At 44.1% G+C, this 18910-nt stretch overlaps 2 protein-coding genes across 3 annotated transcripts; both read right to left on the reverse strand.

Moving 5' to 3' along the window:
• Nucleotides 1-520: 520 nt before the first annotated feature.
• Nucleotides 521-10763, reverse strand: TSFM (Ts translation elongation factor, mitochondrial). 2 transcript variants are annotated; one of them, XM_010598402.3, is made up of 6 exons: nucleotides 10630-10763; nucleotides 10153-10344; nucleotides 8474-8602; nucleotides 7658-7780; nucleotides 3837-3924; nucleotides 521-1292 (listed from the first exon to the last, which is right to left on the reverse strand). In XM_010598402.3, the coding sequence occupies exons 1-6, from the start codon at nucleotides 10684-10686 to the stop codon at nucleotides 886-888; spliced, it is 996 nt and encodes a 331-aa protein (XP_010596704.1). In that variant the 5' UTR covers nucleotides 10687-10763; the 3' UTR covers nucleotides 521-885. The 2 variants fall into 2 exon arrangements, with proteins under 2 accessions (XP_010596704.1, XP_003405619.1); XM_003405571.4 differs by having other exon boundaries at nucleotides 10171-10344; nucleotides 10630-10762.
• A 305-nt stretch (nucleotides 10764-11068) lies between these two features.
• Nucleotides 11069-18756, reverse strand: EEF1AKMT3 (EEF1A lysine methyltransferase 3). Its single transcript, XM_003405570.4, has 3 exons — nucleotides 18467-18756; nucleotides 18230-18341; nucleotides 11069-13331 (listed from the first exon to the last, which is right to left on the reverse strand). Exons 1-3 carry the CDS (start codon nucleotides 18641-18643, stop codon nucleotides 12940-12942), a joined length of 681 nt encoding a protein of 226 aa, XP_003405618.1. The 5' UTR covers nucleotides 18644-18756; the 3' UTR covers nucleotides 11069-12939.
• Nucleotides 18757-18910: the final 154 nt, after the last annotated feature.

Below are 18910 nucleotides of genomic sequence, written 5' to 3' on the forward strand. Positions count from 1 at the left end.
TACCCCATTACCCAAGAGATACAAGGCCATGTGTTGTTAATTTCAGTAATGAAGCCAGAACCAGTGTGTATACCACTGCAGAGTGCCTTCAAAGCATGCTACAGACGTCAACAAATAAGCCACATTTTCCAGACAACTCTAACTTTGAATCAGCAATTCCAAAGGAATTCATGTGGCAGAAGCAGTGTTAAGGGGGAAGTTCCAGGGTAGAAGTATAGTTCAAACATGTCACAAAGTGGAAGCAGAACAAAATCGTTCTATGTAATAGAAGGAATAAGCTAGAATGGGTGAGTTAGAAATTTTAGGGAACCATAATAAATCTATGTTAAAGGGAACAGCGGTGCAATTGTTGATGCCTCTTTTCCCAGACGCTGTCAGTTACTTCAATAAGGCCCAAGCATTGTTTTTGAAAATCTGTCACAGGTAAGGCACCCAGAAAAAATGATTCTACCCTCTTTATTATATAAACAATTTTATTTAATAACTCTAGCCAGAAGTATATAATTTCATTATGAACTAGAAAATGAATTCTAGGGTTTTTTTTTTTTTTTTTTTATTGTGCTTTAAGTGAAAGTTTAGAAATCAAGTCAGTCTCTCAGACAAAAGTTTATATACACCTTGCTATGTACTCCTAATTGCTCTCCCCATAATGAGACAGCACACTCCTTCCCTCCACTCTCTCTTTTTGTATCTATTCGGCCAGTTTCTGGCCCCCTCTGCCCTCTCATCTCCCTTCCAGGCAGGAGATGCCAACATAGTCTCATGTGTTTGCCTGATCCAAGAAGCGAATTCTAGGTTTTAAGAGGCTTAGGAAATAACTTCTTTTTGCAATGATGTCCAGAGCTCAGAATAAACATTTCCTCCTGGGCCAAAAGTCTCTGGAATCTATTCAGGCTCCGCTGCCTCTTCGCTTTCACCACATTCAAACCGTACAAAATCCACTACAGACACCCCCTGGGGCTGCACATACTGTCCCAAAGTGATAGAGGGATCCAGCAAGTACGGCTGGGACAGCATCTTGGTTTCCATCTCTCCCCCAGGCTCATCGTCCAGGGAGCCAACAGAGAGAGGGGCCATGCCCACCACATGCTGCCCAAGGCGGCGACCAAGGTCTTCAAGATTTGCTTTCCGCTCAGACGTCTCACAGACGACCAGGGCCCCGTACTTTCCCAGTACCAGGTTGTGGAACGAGGGGCTGTGCATTGCTCCATGAACATAAGAACCAACGTAGAACCCAGATGGCACCTTCACCCATGCGGCTCGTTTAAGGGTCATGTTTTCTCCCAGGTTCCCTATAAAAAAAAAAACAAAAAAAACAACGCTCCACCAGAATATGATGCCTGTGGTAGCACCAAAATACGCACATAGGAGGCCAGGTTTGACAAACAGTCCTTCTGCATTTGGATTTGCTACCAGATGGAGAGAGACCACTTTCAGTTTTTGTTTAAAGAGAAAAAGGTAGGTGCAGGGTAGGGGCTGGAGAGTACCTTTACTAAGCACCAACTCTGTGCCAGGCACTGTGGCATTTAAAAACATGGGCTGTGGTGTCTGTCAGACAGACCCTACGCTCAGGTCTCAGTTCTGCATCTTACCACTGGCTATACGACCTTCAGCAAGTGACTTAATGACATAACCCTATTTACTAATACCACATGCTTAGTTACCTCATCTGTAAAACGGAGATGATACCATCTACCTTCCAGGGTAATTGGGAGAAATAAATAACATGTGTGTCATGGACTGAATTATGTCCCCCCAAAAATATGGGTATCAACTTGGTTAGGTCATGATTCCCAGTATTGTGTGGTTGTCCTTTTGTGATTGTAATTTTATGTCGAGAGGATTAGGGTGGGATTGTAACACCACCCTTACACCTCCCTGATCCAAGGTAAAGGGAGTTTCCCCGGGTTGTGGCCTGCATCACCTTTTATCTCTCAAGAGATAAAAGGGAAGGGAAGCAAGCAGAGAGTTGGGGACCTCATACCACCAAGAAAGCAGCACCAGGAGCAGAGTACGTCCTTTGGACCCAGGGTCCCTGCACCTGAGAAGCTCCTCGACCAGAGGAAAATTGAGGACAAGGACCTTCCTCCAGAGCTGACAGAGAAAGCGTTCCCCTGGAACCGACGCCCTGAATTTGGACTTGTAACCTACCAGACTGTGAGAAAACAGATTTCTCTTTGTTAAAGCCATCCACTTGTGGTATTTCTTGTGGCAGCACTAGATGACTAATACATAACAACACATATTACAGTGTCTGCCACATAGTGGGCATTCAAATGCTGCCCATTATTACTACATTATTTACAGAGAGCTTTAGTAATCTGCCCAAGGTTACATAGCTAATGAATGGTAGAGCTGGAATTAAAACTCAGATCTGACTCCAAGGCAATTAAGTGCTTTTTCCCACCAATTACTATTCCTCCCTAATACCACTGTAACTGACACAAACAACTTCTGATTAGGAAAAAGTCACAAGTGACAGCCCCAGAAAATCCAAAACCCCATGTCAAATGATAGTTTCAACCTTCTCTTATCAAAAATAAAAAGATTACATTTTCAGAGCTGTTTCTAAGAACCAAAAATGGACTTTAGCTTCCCTCTTACTCCCAGGATACTGTTTCCCTCTAAAAGAAGTCCTAATACACCAAAAGGCAGAATCAACAAAGGGGCCTGGATAAATATCCCCGTATTAGCTATAAAACCAAACCCGTTGCCGTCGAATTGATTCCAACTCAAAGCGACCCTATAGGATAGAGTAGAACTGCCCCATAGGGATTCTAACGTATGGCTGGTGGATTTAAACTGCCAACCTTCTCGTTAGCTGCCACAGATCTTAATCACTATGCCACCAGGGCTCCGTATTAGCTATAGGTATATCTAAAAGTCATGAAAAAGGACTATCCAGAAACCAAAATGAGTTTTAAAACAACTCAAAGGATCTACCCAATAGTTAATTCCCAGAAATTGACAAGACTAAAGCACCCAGTTCTTCCAGGATTTCTTAATAAGCCTCCATACGCTGCTGTCTGCCTGCTTTCTCATCCTGACTCACCGAGTCATCATAAACACTGCGTGACTTCATAAGAACAGAATTAATGCCTTGCCTGGAAACTTCAGATAAGCAGTTAAATTCCCAGCAAGCTCCAACCCCAGGCCTACTTCCCTCCATCCACCAAGGACATGTAGGAAGAAAGGAAAATCCCCAACTAGTCCCACCACCATGATCCAGGTATGGTTTTTACAGCCAGCGGGCTCTAAGAGAACGGACCTTCACAATTTCAGGACCAGATTTTTTTTTTTTTTTAAGAGGTCAAATTCCTAAAGACAGTGCTATTAAATTTTCCTGAGTCCCTTTATAAAAAAGGTAAAATGACCTTTAATGTACTATTTCTCCTAAGATGTACAGCAACGTAGCCAAGTGGAAGTCAGAGGGCCATCTCTGCATCTCTGGCCTAAAGTTATGCTTTGTTTGGCCAGCACAGTGATGGCCTGCACACAGTTCAAAATAATTTTAGTTGCAAACAGCTAAAAATTAGGAGATTTTTACATACAAATCTAAATTTTTTAAAGGCATTTGGAAATTCAGACAACACTGGGACCCATTTCTCCCATGATAACAATTAACTAGGGCTTGGTACTGGCTGACTCCTTTAGCACAGCATAAGCTCTTCAGGGTGTCCACTGCTCCCTAGCATCTAACACATGGCCTGCTTCTCACATTTATACTGTCTGATCCTTATGGGCACAGGAACTTATAGTTTTTGATCCAGATTTGGAGGAACACCAAGGGATCCGGTCTTTAATTTCCAGTTTCCAAAATCCTTACAAATACTCACCAATTGCTAGGGCCAACTGATCCTTGAGAGAGCCTTCTCTGTCAGGCCCAGCTGGAAGTTCAGATAGCTCAGTGGAATTCAGAAAGCCCTGAGTGCACAAAGAAAACAAACACAAACCAGTTCTGCACTACTCAAATTATCAAGATAATAGGGAAAAATAGCCACCATTTCTCAGATGACTAAGTATAAATTGATATTTTCATTAAACCAAGGACGTTAAAAATTGGCAACAGGTCTATTTTTACAAAAATGTATTCTACCACTGAATCATCCCCAATTCCATTCCACTTCTATCCTTCAGTCTAACATCTTAGAATACAATTTCCTAGGAGTAAGGAAGAATATTTTCATACAATCATAAAATATGAAAACTAGAAGGTTTACAGATTACTGGTGGGAATGTAAAATGGCACAAATCCAATGGAGGGAAATTGGACAATATCTAACAAAACCATATATACAGTTATCCTTTGACTCTGCAATCCCATTTCTAGGAATTTACCCTGAAGATACACTTCCAACAATATAAAATACATAAGCACAAAGTTATTTACAGAGGCACTACTTCCAATTGTAAAATATTGTAAACAATCTAAATACCCAAATAAAAGAGGAGACTGGTTGAATAAACCACTGTACACCTACACAAGGGAGTACTATGAGCTGGAAAAATACAGAAGAAGATCTCTATGAACTGCTATGGGGTATTTCCAGGATATATTCCCTCCTACCCCAGGATATATCCTTAAGGGGAATAAGCAAATTAAAAGCGTATACACGTATTAGGCCTACATTTGTATAAGCGGAAACCCTGGTGCCATAGTGGTTAAGTGCCACAGCCACTGATCAAAAAGTCGGCAGTTCAAATCCACCAGGCACTCCTTGCAAACTCTATGGGCAGTTCTACTCTTTCCTATAGAGTCACTATGAGTCGGAATCAACTTGACGGCAACAGGTTTTTTTTTTTTTTTTTTTTATAAGAAGTTATTTGTGTGTGTTTGTATCTATGACTCCACATAGAGTCCAGTGGGATTTATTGTAGGATTATGGCAACTTTTCTATAAATTTGATTTTTTTTCAAAGTAAAAGTTAAAAAAAAATCCAAACTAAAGACAAAGTCCCAACTAAAAGGGGCCTGAGTATCTAAACCAAAGCCCGTTGCTGCAAATAATAAAACAGAGGCCCAGAAAAAGACAGTCGGTAAGCGAATGGCCAGAGTTACACATGGAGTTACTGGCAAAGCTAAGACTAGAATGTTTAGTATATTATATACATATTTAGTACACACACACACACTTATTCTTGTAAAAAGAAACACTGAAAGCGTAGCTAGAAACCAATGAAACTGGTTATCTAGGGGAGCAGATGGGAATGGACAAGAAGGGAGAGAAGAGGAAGAAGTAAAACTTCTGAGTATACTTTTTTATAGTTTTAACTTTTGGAATCTTGTTAATGTTTTACATATTGGAAAAGTAAACTCAACAAGGAATTGGAGGAAAAACTAAAAATTGACTAAACAAACACATGACTCTAACCGTATTTCAAATAAATAACATAATCTCATAGACGAAAAAAATAAATAAATAAACCAAATTACTTTCAACAGAGTCCTCTGACCACATACCTTCAATATAAAGACAAAAAGAACTACAAAGAATTCTTCCAGTTGGTAAGTTTGTTATTTGCAGCGGCCAGGTATAACAACTCTGAAACAATTTTGTGCATATTGTAACAGTGAACAAATAAGTAAACATACTGAAGTTGCTAGGAGCCAGGTTTCTCAACAAGGGAGAAGAAAAATACAAAAATAGAAAAAAGGAGAGGGGAAGTAGTGCTGGATTGGAACTGAAACACACACATACACACACACACTTCCTAGCTCTGTCTGCTAAAACAGCAAAGAAGCAAAGACATCTCAGTAACCCAGATCTTGGTTTCTAATACCACTCCCCCACTACCATTCCTTAGAAAAGCGGCCAGTCCCATGGTTGGGGCAAGGAAAGCACAACAAAAGCCCAGAGTATCTTTACATCAGAAAGTTAGGATATGTTCAGAAAATGATGAGAACACATCAAAAGGACATCAGTCAGCTTGAACAGGCTCCCAATGGCCAAATTCAGGGATAATTTGGGCATTCAAATGTTAACAATGACTCTACATAAAGAGTCCAGTGGAATTTATTGTAGGATTATGGCAACTTTTCCATAAATATGATTTTTTTCAAAACAAAATAAAAGTTAAAAAATTCAAACTAAAAGCCAAACTAAAGACTAAGTCCCAACTAGAAGGGACCTGAGTATCTAAACCAAAGCCCCTTGTTGCAGATAAGGAAACAGAGGCCCAGAAAAAGATAGTCAGTAAGTGAACGGCCAGGGTTACACATGGTGTTACCAGCAAAGCTAACACTAGAATGCTTAGTCATATACTCAATACAATTCTAGAAAATAATGTCATCACAGTTTCCATTTGACATGACTTTTTTTACTTAATGCAGTAATAATTACATTTACTAAGAGATGTCAAAAGAAGGATAAAGAGGAGAAAGAAGGTGGTAATAAACCAAAAAAATTAATGTGAACCATAGTTTAATTTTTGCCTCGAAAACAAGGATGAACCAAAAGTAAACTGATACAATTCCTTCTTTGGTTCTTCTATGGACAACGCTTAGTCTCCTGAACTGTGTCTTCTTCAATCTCTCTATTTAGAAGCGCTTCAACAAAAATTTATTGAGCCCCAACTAAGTGCTGGGCCCAGTTCTCTTTTACTAGAGATATAGTGATGACAATCGATCTCACGAAGCTTACGTTCTACTGAGAAAGACATAATAAAAACAAATCAATAAATATGCAATAGATAAGCACCATAATAAAAAGAATGAATGAAGACTAAGGGGATAGAGCACCAGGAAAAAGGGCATTCCTTTCCGAGGAGGTGCAGTACCCATGGATCGATTTTGTGTGGCCTTTCTAGCCATGGTCTTTAAACTCCCACCCAAATGACTATATGGGACTGTGTGATAGGGTAATCATGGGCCACCAAAAGGATTGGTCAGTTTTGCCATCCTGCTGGGTTTGAAATGAGCCACCCCAGAGGCTGGAAGGAGAAGAATCCCAGCACCACCAAGGAAGAACAGCCAGGAGCCAGCATGTCCTTTGGACCCAGAATCCCTGTGCGAGAAGCTCCTGGAAACAGGAGACTAAAGGAGAGCCAGCTGTGACCCGGAAGATGGTGAGAAGTGGTGGCAGGACTGACCGGCAGGAAAGGATGCAGTGAGCTTCCTTCCTGGCCTATGGAGCGAGAAAGCTGAATGCCTTTGGACAGAGAATGACAGCCAGGGAGAGGTGTGCTTCTGAGCTCGGATGGGAAGAGGCTGTCTGGATGGAAGAACTGTATCCTTGAGTGTTCCTGAGCCTGAGCTGTATGTAACCTGTTACCTCCCTAATAAACCCCATAACTGTGAGTATGGTCTCAGAGCTCTGTGTGGCCATTGCAATGAATTACTGAACCCAGCAGAAAGTAGAGTGTGCCGTGTGAGGGACAGTTGGTGTCAGAATAGGTAAAGATGGCAAAGACAGTAGGCATGCCTGATCCCTGCCTCATAGGAATCAGCCTTGGGCTGTTGCTCTTGACTCTCTTTCTTCCTTTTGAAGGTAGAGGAGGTCAGGCACCGCCTCCATGCCGTTTTTACAGGAAGTAACATTTAAACAGAGACATGAATGAAGTAAGGAAGTGAGACACGAGAATATCTGAAAAAATTAGGAACAGCAAGTACGAAGACTCAGAACAAGTTCATCATGCTGGAGACAACCCCCCAAACTCACTTTACTGTATGTGGACAGTTGATCCTTTAGGTTCTGACAATGCAGCAAGGTTCCAACTGCTACTTGCTGGACCAACTGTTGAAATTTTGAATTTCTGGAAACAAAATCTGTCTCACAGTTTACCTGTGGGAACAAATTGATGCTCCTATATAAGGTGTTTACTGACAGCTTCTCAAAATGCCTTAAAAGTAAACCAAGGTAAACAAGCTGCAGACTCAACAAAACAGATATAAATGACTCTAGAATTTCAAAGCCACAACTCCTCTGCTAGCTTGAGGTCAGAAACTGAATGAAGTGATTACAGCTATGCCAATGAGTTGGCAATGACCTACACATTCAGAAGATAGTTCCATTAATGTCCCTGAAGGACTCACTACAAGTTCACCTCTTGCCCATGGCGACATAATTACTTCATTCTTCAGCCACCTCCAACTCCAAATCACTTTTGTTATCAGCTTGTACAGCCACTTCTCTCTCTAATCATATCTGATTCTTCATCAATTATGGTCCCCAAACCTCCTCTAAAACAGTTACTCTCTATTCACATAATTCCTAGCGTTAAACTCTAACTGCTCCAATAAACAGTGACAAGATGTAAGGCTACACTAGAGTCCCAGTTAGGAGTAATATTTTAGACTGGTAAGGCTTTTCTCATGGACATACCCATGCAATTCTCTGCTTAAATGAATTCATAGCTAATAACTGAGGTCTCACAGGTTTAATTCTATCTTTACTGTTCTCAAACAGACATCTTTTAGAATACCAAGTCCACCCCCAAGACTACTGTTTCTGGTATCCAGAATTCTGACAACTCACCTCTACTAACACAGTTGTGTTTCCTTCCTGCAGCAGCCCAATCAAGCCTTCTTTAGTCTTCCTCCCTTGGAGTTTGACAGCTTTGCTCCAGCCCTCATTCTGGGCCTGCTTGTGGAGCCAACTCTCTGCCTACAAATTGTAAAGAAAAAGGGCAAACGACAAAATCACAGAATTTAGAACTGGATGAGGCTCTAAAATATACTCAGGTTCCCTGATTCTTTGTGTTTCTCCTAAATTCTATAATAGAAACTAATCTGTCACTTACTGCTGTCTACCACCAAATGGCAAATATCAGCCATTGTACCCCATGCTTTGAGTAAGTTTAATCTTAACAACACCCCTAGGGGGCAGAGAGTAGTATTTTCATTATACAGACGAGAACACTGCAACTCTGAAAGATTAAGAAAGATGTCTAAAGTCACAGGGTTCGTGAGGGCACCATATTTAAGACCTAGTGCCTCTAACTCTAAAGCTCACACAAACTCTCTCCACTCCAAGCAGCAGGAAAAAGGAGGAAGGTCTTGCATGGAACGTTGTTGTTGTTGTTAGGTGTCCTCAAGTTGGTTCTGACTCATAATTACCCTATGTACAACAGAACAAAACACTGCTTGGTCCTGTGTCATCCTCACAATCGTTGTTATGCTTGAGCCCATTGTTGCAGCCACTGTGTCAATCCATCTCCTTGGGGGTCGGTCTTCCTCTTTTTCACTGACCTTCTACCAAGCATGATGTCCTTCTCCAGGGACAGAGCCCTCCTGATAACATGTCCAAAGTATGTGAGATGTAGTCTCGCTACTTTTGCTTCTAAGGAGCATTCTGGTTGTACTTCTGCCAAGACAGATTTTTTCCTTCTTTTGTCAGTCCATGGTATATTCAATATTCTTCACCAACACCACAATTCAAGGGCATCAATTCCTCCTCGGTCTTCCTCATCCATCATCCAGCTTTTGCATGCGTATGAGGTGACTTAAAACACCATGGCTTAGGTCAGGCACACTTTGGTCTTCAAGGTGACATCTTAAAGAGGTCTTTCACAGTAGATTTGCCCAATGCAACGCATCTTTTGATTTCCTGACCACTGCTTCCATGGGTGTTGATTGTGAATCGAAGTGAAATGAAATCCTTAACAACTTCAATCTTTTCTCCATTTATCATGATGATGCTTATTGGTCCAGGTCTGATAATTTTTGTTTTCTTTATGTTGAGGTGTAATTCATACTGAAGGTTGTGGTCTTTGATGTTCATCAGTAAATGCTTCAAGTCCTCTTCAGTTTCAGTGAGCAAGGTTATGTCATCTGCATATCACAGGTTGTTAATGAGTCCTTCTCCAATCCTGATGCCCGTTCTTCTTCACATGGTTCAGTTTCTTGATTACTTGCTCAGCATAGATTGAGTAAGTATGGTGATACAACCCTGACGCACACCTTTCCAGACTTTAAGCCAAGTAGTATTGCCTTGTTGTTTGAACGACTGCCTCTTGATCTATCTACAGATTCCTCATGAGCACAATTAAGTGTTCTGGAATTCCATGGACTAGCGTTTGTTAACCCTGGAATCCTGAGTCAATTGCTTCCAAGTCAGACAAAAGCTGAGATTCAGTTAAGTCTTACGGGTCAGAAAGCGTTAGGCATTATTTCTGTTCCCTAGAGTGTTAAGTCGGGCCTAGCACACCGCCCTACCTTCTCCACCACACACACCTCTTTGAGATCCCCGCCACAAGCCTCCAGAGCTTTCTTGCAGTTCACAAAAGAGTAGCCCGTTTTCCGCCGCAGCTTCATGAGGAGCTCCTTGCTGGAAGCCGAGTCAGACAGCGAGGGCCCCACATGAAACGTGTTCCATGGCTGGGGCGGCTGAAGCAGAAGGGGCCCCGCCTGGAGATAACAAGGAGAAAGGGATGAGAGGCGGGAACCAACGAGGACCCCTAGGGGGTGGGAAGCATATGCGCACGGCGATGCTCTAAGGAGAAGCGGGGGCTCGGGAGGTGGGCGAAAGGCAGTTCGCGGGGTCTGGACAGCAAAGGAAGGCCGTCCGAGGAAGGACGAGATGGGGTTGAACGGCAGCCGGGAGAAGGGAAGGGAGCGCCCAGGCCGCACGGGAGAGCTGCAGGAAAGGGAAGTCTGACTCTAGAGTCTGTGCCAGGGCCAGGACCCCCTCACCGGGGGGCGTCCGTTCCACGCGACCAAGCAGAGGCGCAGCGACCGCAGCAGCAACATCTCTCCCGGGGCCGCGCACTCCTCAGGCCGGCGCACCTGAGACGACAGGCCTACGGCGTGGCAGTGGGACCAAACCTCTCCAAACGAATGCGCCAAACGAGGATGGAGCCACCTACCGGCCGGAGGGGCAGAGTCGCCTCTCCTACTTGGTCTACTGAGACTACACTTCATTAACCCAGAAACCCAGTGCGGTCGAGTGGATTCCGACTCATAGCGACCCTATTGGACAGAGTAAAACTGCCCATTAGCGTTTCCAAGGAGCGCCTGGCGGATTTGAATTGCCGACCCTTTGGTTAGCAGCTGTAAAACGGAGGATGGCATGAGATAAAGTTGTCACAAAATGATAACGCTAAAAAAAAGATAACGATACCAGACACTTAGGTAATGCTTTACATTTATTTCTAATGTGCTTCGTTATTATTATTCATTATCCACTTCATTATTATCCATTATCAATATTATTATCCATTTACGATTCAGGACAAACTTGTGAGGTAGGCAGGCATGTTCAGAAATTTGTCCAAGGTTCCCTAGGGAGGTAGGCGTGGAATCTCTTCAAAAAACCACAGAGTAAATATTTGTTGAATAAGCAAAATATTTGTTGCACACCTACTGTGTGCCAGGAACTGTGCTCGGCTTCAGCGGACTGTTATTTGCCATCTAGTCAATTCCGATTCATGGCGGCCCCATGTGTGCAGAGTAGGACTGCTCCACAGGGTTTTCAAGGCTGTGATCTTTTGAAAGCAGATCGCCAGGCCTGTCCTCCCAAGTACCTCTGGGTGGGTTCAAACCACCCACGAGGATTAGCGAAAAAAAAAAAACCAAACCCGCTGCCGTCGAGTCGATTCTGACTCATAGCGACCCTATAGGACAGAGTAGAACTGCCCCACAGAGTTTCCAAGGAGCATCTGGTGGATTCAAACTGCCGACCTCTTGGTTAGCAGCTGTAGCATTTAACCACCACGCCACCAGGGTTTCCAACCAGGATTAGAGATAAGTAAGTTACAGCCCTGCCCTCATAGGCAACCTAGTAGTGCGAAAGTAAGGAGCAAACAAATGACTACACGAGACAAGTTAAATCCTGTTAACTTGTTAAATCAAGTTAAGGGTTCCAAGGGAGAAAGAAATCACATCCAAATAGGAGGCTCAGGAAAAGCTATTTTCAGGAAAGAGGTGACATGTGAGAGGACCCATGAAGAGTAATGAAGATTTTGACAGATAGAAATAGCCCTTCCAGGCATGAGATCATCATAAAGAACAAAAGAAGAAGTCAGCAAATCTTGGTGTGGATCTAGGGAAAAAGAATAGACCGTTTGTAATCTGGCCAGAGGTTCCAACACGTATAGGAGTAGGAAATGAAGCAGAAGGGTAGTATTGGAATTACATGGGGATAGACCGAGTACCCAGCAAAGGAGCCTATTCTTCCTTCTGCAGGCAGCAGGAGCTAATCAGAACTGATTTTGGAAGGGCCACAGTGAGAACTGAAAAGAGGTGAAGGCAAAGCACATTAGGAAGGAAGAAATGATGGGGCTTGGAAACTTGAAGAAAAATCAAAGACGAGAAGAATCTAGTACTCAGTCCAACGTTCTTCTGCACAGCGTAACGTTCTGTGATTAGGGCTCCAACTCCACAAAGGATGAAGGAGCTATAGTCCAAAGGACAGCTCTGTGCCTAACCCCAGCTTCAGTGCTGGGAGGACTTGATCCAGTTAGAGCCATGGAGCCTTCCTGCCAGACTCCATCTCTAGAAGTAAAAAATGGATGGTCTGAGGCTTCTTTTTTCTCAGGCCCCAAGGCAGAAAACTGAGTTCTTTAAATGCAGGAATCTTTAATGCTCATTTCTTTCCCTTTAACAAAGTCCATAGAATCTAGCAAAAAAAATCCATTCAGGGTAAACAGACAACAGCAGGACTGGAAGCAATCAGTGACTATCAGCAGCCACTGATCTCACATCCCATTTACCTCCCCACACCTAAAAACTGTGAACACCTTCCCACTCTTCTCTGAGAACAAGAACTGGAAGCCCCCTTTGTGCTCTAAGACTAGTACTACTAGGGTCTTGGACTTTTAGCAAGTAGGCACCTCCCTGTGGATGTCCAAGAATATCTGGGGGAACAAAGAGAAAAGGAGGAAAAAGAGGGAAGGGAAATCCATCCTTTTTGGTTCTTGCATTTATGGCTCTGGAGATATGGCTCTGGAGATATGGCAGCTCCTTCATTAAGACAAGGGATTCAGAGGAGCAGAGGAGTTAACATCAAGTAGGTCTTGGTCCCCTGGGCCTGGCCCTATAGATGTTGACATTCACATCCTCATCCCGCTGGGCCAGCTCCAGCTGGAAATGCTGGGGAAGGAGGTGCTGAAAGAAGCTCTCTGTCCCGTGCTCCTGTCTCATCTTGGAGGCCAGATAGATGGTACCATGGGGCCCGCAGAGGTGTTGAAGGGTTCCCAGCAGCAGTGGGAAGGTAGGCTCCAAGTACACGATATCAGCCCCCAGCACCAGGTCATAGTCTCCAGGGAAGACATGCTGGTCAATCCCCCAGGACAAGGCGCGGACCTGGGCCTGGCCTCCAGCTGGCACATTGGCCTGGACATTGCCCTGGATCTGTTCTAGGGCCAGAGGCAGGTCAGTGATGGTAACATTCCCTCCTGAGAGAGAGGAAGGAGGAGAAATGCAAGTCAGAGGGACCAACCGAGGGCTTTCGGCTCCTGCCTGGAAAGTCCAGAGACCTCAGAGCCTAGGGGATAATGTCTTGACAGCTCAAAGTCTATACTTGGGCTTTTAGTTGCACTAACCTTCACCTCACCCACTGCCATTCTCATTACTCCACATTCTAAAACAACAACATTCCGCTGAGCTAATCTTCAACCTCTCTGCCCAACACACAACAATCAGACATCAGCAAAAGCCTGGGCAGGACTAAGCTGGAGACAGGCTATGCACCCACCTCCACCGACACATGCCCAGCCTGCACGAGTCTGGAAAGCTTCCCAGAAGATGTGACCTAAGGTGAGCCCTGAAGAACAAGCAGGAGTTAGTCAGGTGAGCTTTCCATGCAGAGAAGAGCAAGTACAAAGGCCTGGTGGTGAGACAGCATGTGCATTCAAGGAAGGCTAAATTTTAAAGGATATAGAAGAGAGACAGGTGTCAAGACGTGAAATTAAAGAGGAGAGTGATGACGACATGCTAAGGAGATTCAGACTTGATCCTGAGGGTATGGGTTTTAGGGTAGAACAGGAGGTCAAGATGATCAGATTAGCATTTCAAAAAGCTTCATTCATCCAGTAAATACGTACTGAGCACCTACTAAGGTTGGGGATACAATGGTGAGCAAGACGAAACCTCAGCCTTCCTTGAGCTTCATTCTCCAGGTGCAGACACAGTAGGTACTGCAAAGGTAACTACTAAATCATAATCATGATAACCATTATAGAAAGAGCAGTTGAAAGCACTAAGCATTCATTCATTCAGTAGTATTTATTATATGCCTGAGATATGCTAGGTGCTGAGAATACAGCAGTGTAGCAAGCAGACAAGAATCCTTCCCCTCATGGATCTTACAATCTAGTGGCAAGTAATGGACAATGACAAACAAAATTTAAAAATATACTGTACATCAGATGGTAATAAGTGCTTTGTCGTTGTTGTTAGGTGCCATATAATCAATTTCAACTTACCACAACCCCATGTGACACAGCAGAATTTCCCCATAGGGTTTTCTAGGCTGTAATCTTTACCGGAGCAGATCACCAGATGTTTTTCTTGTAGAGCCACTGGATGATTTTGAATCGCCAACCTCTGAGTTAGCAGCCAAGCACTTAACCATTCTGCCACCAGGTTTCTTGACATAAGTGCTATGGTGATGCATAAAACAGGACAGTAGCAATGGCTAAAAAATGGCTGGATCCTGAATATCTTTTGAAGGTAGAACCAACAGGATTTACTGACAGATTTGGATATGAGATATTAGAGAGAGAGAGGCCTGTTGAGAATGGCTCCAAGATTTTTGTCCTGACCAACTAGAAGACATAACTGCCATTCATTTAGATGAGGGAGACTACAGAAAAAGCAGGTTTAAACAGGAACATCATGAGTTCATTTTGGAACACATTAAGTTTGAGATGTCTATCTGACAACCAAATGGAGATATAGAGTACATTATACAAACAAGACAGAAATGGGAGATTCATAGGGTCATCAGCATAGAGAGGCACTCGGAGCCATAAAATGATATGGGATTGCTTGGGAATGAGTGTAGACAGAAAAGGGAAGGGGTCAAAGGTCTGTCCCTGAGGCCCAGGACACTCAAAAAAGAACCAAAAAAGGTAACTGGAAAGGAGAGCCAGGAAGGTAGGCAGAAACCAAAAGTGTGGTGCCTCGGAAGCCAGAAGAAGTGTTTCAAAGAGGAGGGAGTGTCAAATGCTGCAGTGTCAAGTAAGGGGCTGATAGCTGACCCCTGGATTTAACAACAGGTAGATCATCAGTGACCTTGACTAGAGCAACTGAAGTGGAGGGGGTATGATGGGACACAAGTCTGACTGGGATGGACTGAGGAAAAGAGGAAGACAGGAACTAGGGACAGCAAGTATTAACTCTTTTGAGGAGTTTTTTGCAACATGAAGCAGAGAAATGGGTGGTAACTAGAAGGAAATATAGGATCAAGAGTTTTTTTTCTGATATGGGAAATTGCAGCATATAAATGTAGGTAGATACATAGATACACAGTGTTACATGTATACACAAATAGATAGATATATAGATACAGAGATACATACATGGACATAGGTATCTGGTAGTACAACAGTTAAGTGTTCTACTGCTAACTGAAAGGTTGGCAGTTCAAACTTACCCAGAGGCTCCATGGGAGAAAGATCTGGCGAGCTGCTCCAGTAAAGATTACAGCCTAGAAAACCCTGTGGGGCAGTTCTACTCTGTCACATATGGCCGTTATGAGTCAAAAATGGACTCAACAGGACTTAACAACAACAAAGGTATATGCAGAAAATGCAGTATTTATATAACATGCATTAACCAGGTAGTGAAAGGGTTTCAGACAGAGTACAGCCTGTGTGAAGGCCTCAAGGAAGGAAACCTCAAGGTAGCCTTGAGGAACTAACAGAGGGCAATGTGGCTACAGCACAAGGAGCATAGGAGGCGGTGAGGCAGAAAGAGACTGGAGATGGAGGCAGAGCCATGCTGATGGTGTTGATTCTATCCTGAAAACGAGAAGCCATTGAAAGATTTGGAGGTGGGGGAGGCATGTGATTACAGCTGCATTTTGGAAAGATCAGTCTGATCACCGGGTGGAATGAAGGCCTAGGCAGGGGCAAGGAGAAGCAGGAAGACCAGTTTGGCTAATGACAGGCAGTACCTGGGTTACGAACAAGATCCATTCTTAGCTGTGTCTTCAAGTCGAATTTGTAAGTAAGTTGAAACAGATACACGTGGTTCTTATTTAGTGTCAGTTACTGAAATATCTTAGTATACAGTATTTTACCTCTCTATGCATATAAAGGAAACCCTGGTGGCACAGTGGTTAAGTGCTACAGCTGCTAACCAAAAGGTTGGCAGTTCGAATCCACCTTGGAAACTCTATGGGGCAGTTCTACTCTGTCCTATAGGGTCGCTATGAGTCAGAATCGATTCTACAGCAAAGGGTTTTTTCTTTTCTTTTAATGCATATAAAACACCTAAGAAACACTTCCAGACTGCGCAATGTTTTCATGAGATGAGCATCACAAAGTAGTGAGTGTGTTTGTTATTCAAACTATTGTATGTATTTAACTTGAGTTTTTAATATAATAGGTTTTATGGCATTCATTTATCATTCTTAAGTTCAAGTTGAATGTTCGTAACCTAGGGACTGCCTGTATAGCAGTCCAGACAACTGATGGCAGTGGCTTGGACTGAGGAGCTGTCAGTGAAAAAGGAAAAACATGAGAAAATTCAAGAGATATTTAGGAGATAAAATCAATAGAACTTGAACAACGAATATGAAGGTGAGAAAAAAGGATGTGTCAAAGGTTATGGCTCGGTTTCCCACTGGGTGGAGGGTGGTTGGATTCAATCAGATGTCAAAACCTAAGGGACAAACAGCTTTGGAAAGGAAGATCAAAAGATCTAGTTTGGGCATGCCAAGCTTCCCCATGGGGAAGCATGAAGGCTCTTGTGCAAATCCAGGCAGGAGGCAGCAGTGGTCTGAACTACAGTTGGTGGGTATAGTAATGGACAACTGGGGAAGTATTAAGAACATATAACCCACAGGACTGGCTGATTGCCAGGATGTGAAGGGCGAAGGCAACAGACCAGGTGACACCCAGATTTCTGACTTGGGAGCTGAATAGGGGACAAAAGAAAAGCCAGTCCTGGAGCAAGTGAAGGCAGATAATCCTGTCCATATTATAGGTCTTTTCTCCCCTTTTTAGCATAACCACCTGCCTCTCATCTACCCATGCCTCATGGAAAAACTGCTGTTGACACTCCCATTCTCTCTGATCCCACTGTGTTCATACTGTTCACCCTCTTCTCTTCTGACAGAGCTTCCCCTTGATGGAGTCCCAAGAAGTCAAAGTTAGACATGGCCAAAAGGTATCCACTACTCCCTGTACATACCTAACCATACTTCTTGTACTGTAACATCTTCCCCATCTCCCCCACTAGACCCTAGGCCATTGGGGGGAAGGCAATCTATCTTACCCATTGTTGTATCCCCAATACCTAACATAATGCTTGGCACATAGGAGACTCAGAATACATGTCGGTTGAAGGAATAGAAAAATGAATGCCCACCTCTGGCAAGACTTCCCTTAACGTGACCTAATTCTTTGCTTATGAACAAGGATATATTAATTTGCTTTCGAAGGGAAATGACTCTGTGTTTAAATGATTGTTTTGGGTGTGGAATTTGTCTGCCCGTTAGATTATAAATTAAGAAACTGTTTCCTTTGTAGTTGTTGGTTCTGAACAAAACTTAAGAATTTTTCCTTACCTTTTCCTTCTCCAACTCCGCAGTGCCTGATTCCTACCCGCATCTCCCCCAAAACACACCCTAACCCTCAGAAACCCATAAGCTTGGTTCTCCCAAGGAATCAAAACCTAAAGAATCGAAAACATATTCATGATGAAGCTATAAAGGACTCATGAGGTGTAATAAGTGCAGTTCTCTCTGGTTGTCCCCCTGACAAGGTATCCCCATATATGTATTTTGACAAAAGATAGTGTCCAAAGCTAAGGGGATTTCAAGGACCAGCATTCTCCATGAAACAACCAAAGAGCAAAAAACCAGACACTATTCCTTCTCCTAAAGCCTGCTGATTTTTTTATTTCCTGCCATCAAATCAGTCAATCACCTTGGGTGCTCTGACAGCCAATCAGCCCTGCCTGGCACACAGGTGGGAACGAAAAAAAAAAAAAGTTTATTAAAAGGAAGGGAACCGGCTGGGGCAAAACCACTCCCCTCCCCCCAAGAATCCACAAAGTGACAATTTCTCCACACCCCTGCTCCCCCCAATACCTCCTCCTCCCGCCGCACAGCCAGTTCACGCACCCTGCAGCGCAGCCAGGATCCCCACAATGCCAGTTCCCGCGCCCAGTTCGATCACCTTCTTGCCTCGGAAATCCACGTTTCGACTCTCGAAATAACCGCACAGGCTCAGTGCCTATGGGACAAAAGCAGAAAAAGGGGGGAAAAACAAACAAACAACTGTCGCTGGGATGATTCCCGTTGGGAGGCTGGGAGTCCGGACCGCCCGCGGACCCTCCCGCGGAGAAGCCCACTCCTCACCGCGTCCCATACGCGCGCTGCCACCCCAAGGCGGGAACCGAAGTTCTGCGTGATATTCAGCACGTGCCCACAGAAGCAGAACCGACTCTTCTCCGAGTAAGAGTCCGCGAAGAGCCCGACCTCCCGCGGGAACACCGATTCCGGCTCTGATTCCGGCTCCAGGCCCGGGTCCGCCATCCGCCCGAGCGTGCCCAGGCGCCACGTCCCTCGCTCGGATCCCTGATCTGCAGCGGGGCGGGGGGTGGGGACTGCGGGCCGTTTCGGCGTCCCGGTAGCACGGAGCCCCGCCTCCCCGACTTTGCCCTCCTTCCTCCAGTTTGATTTTCTGGAGGTGGAATGAGGAGCCGCTCCTCCCTCGCCCGGGTCCCCGGCGCACAACCAAGCCGGACCATGCGGGTCGGCCCAGGCAGACTGGCCCGAGACCGGGAGAGAGGAGAGGGAATG

This window comes from Loxodonta africana, chromosome 4 (genome assembly GCF_030014295.1).
Source record: "Loxodonta africana isolate mLoxAfr1 chromosome 4, mLoxAfr1.hap2, whole genome shotgun sequence".
Classification (NCBI taxonomy): Eukaryota; Metazoa; Chordata; class Mammalia; order Proboscidea; family Elephantidae; genus Loxodonta; species Loxodonta africana.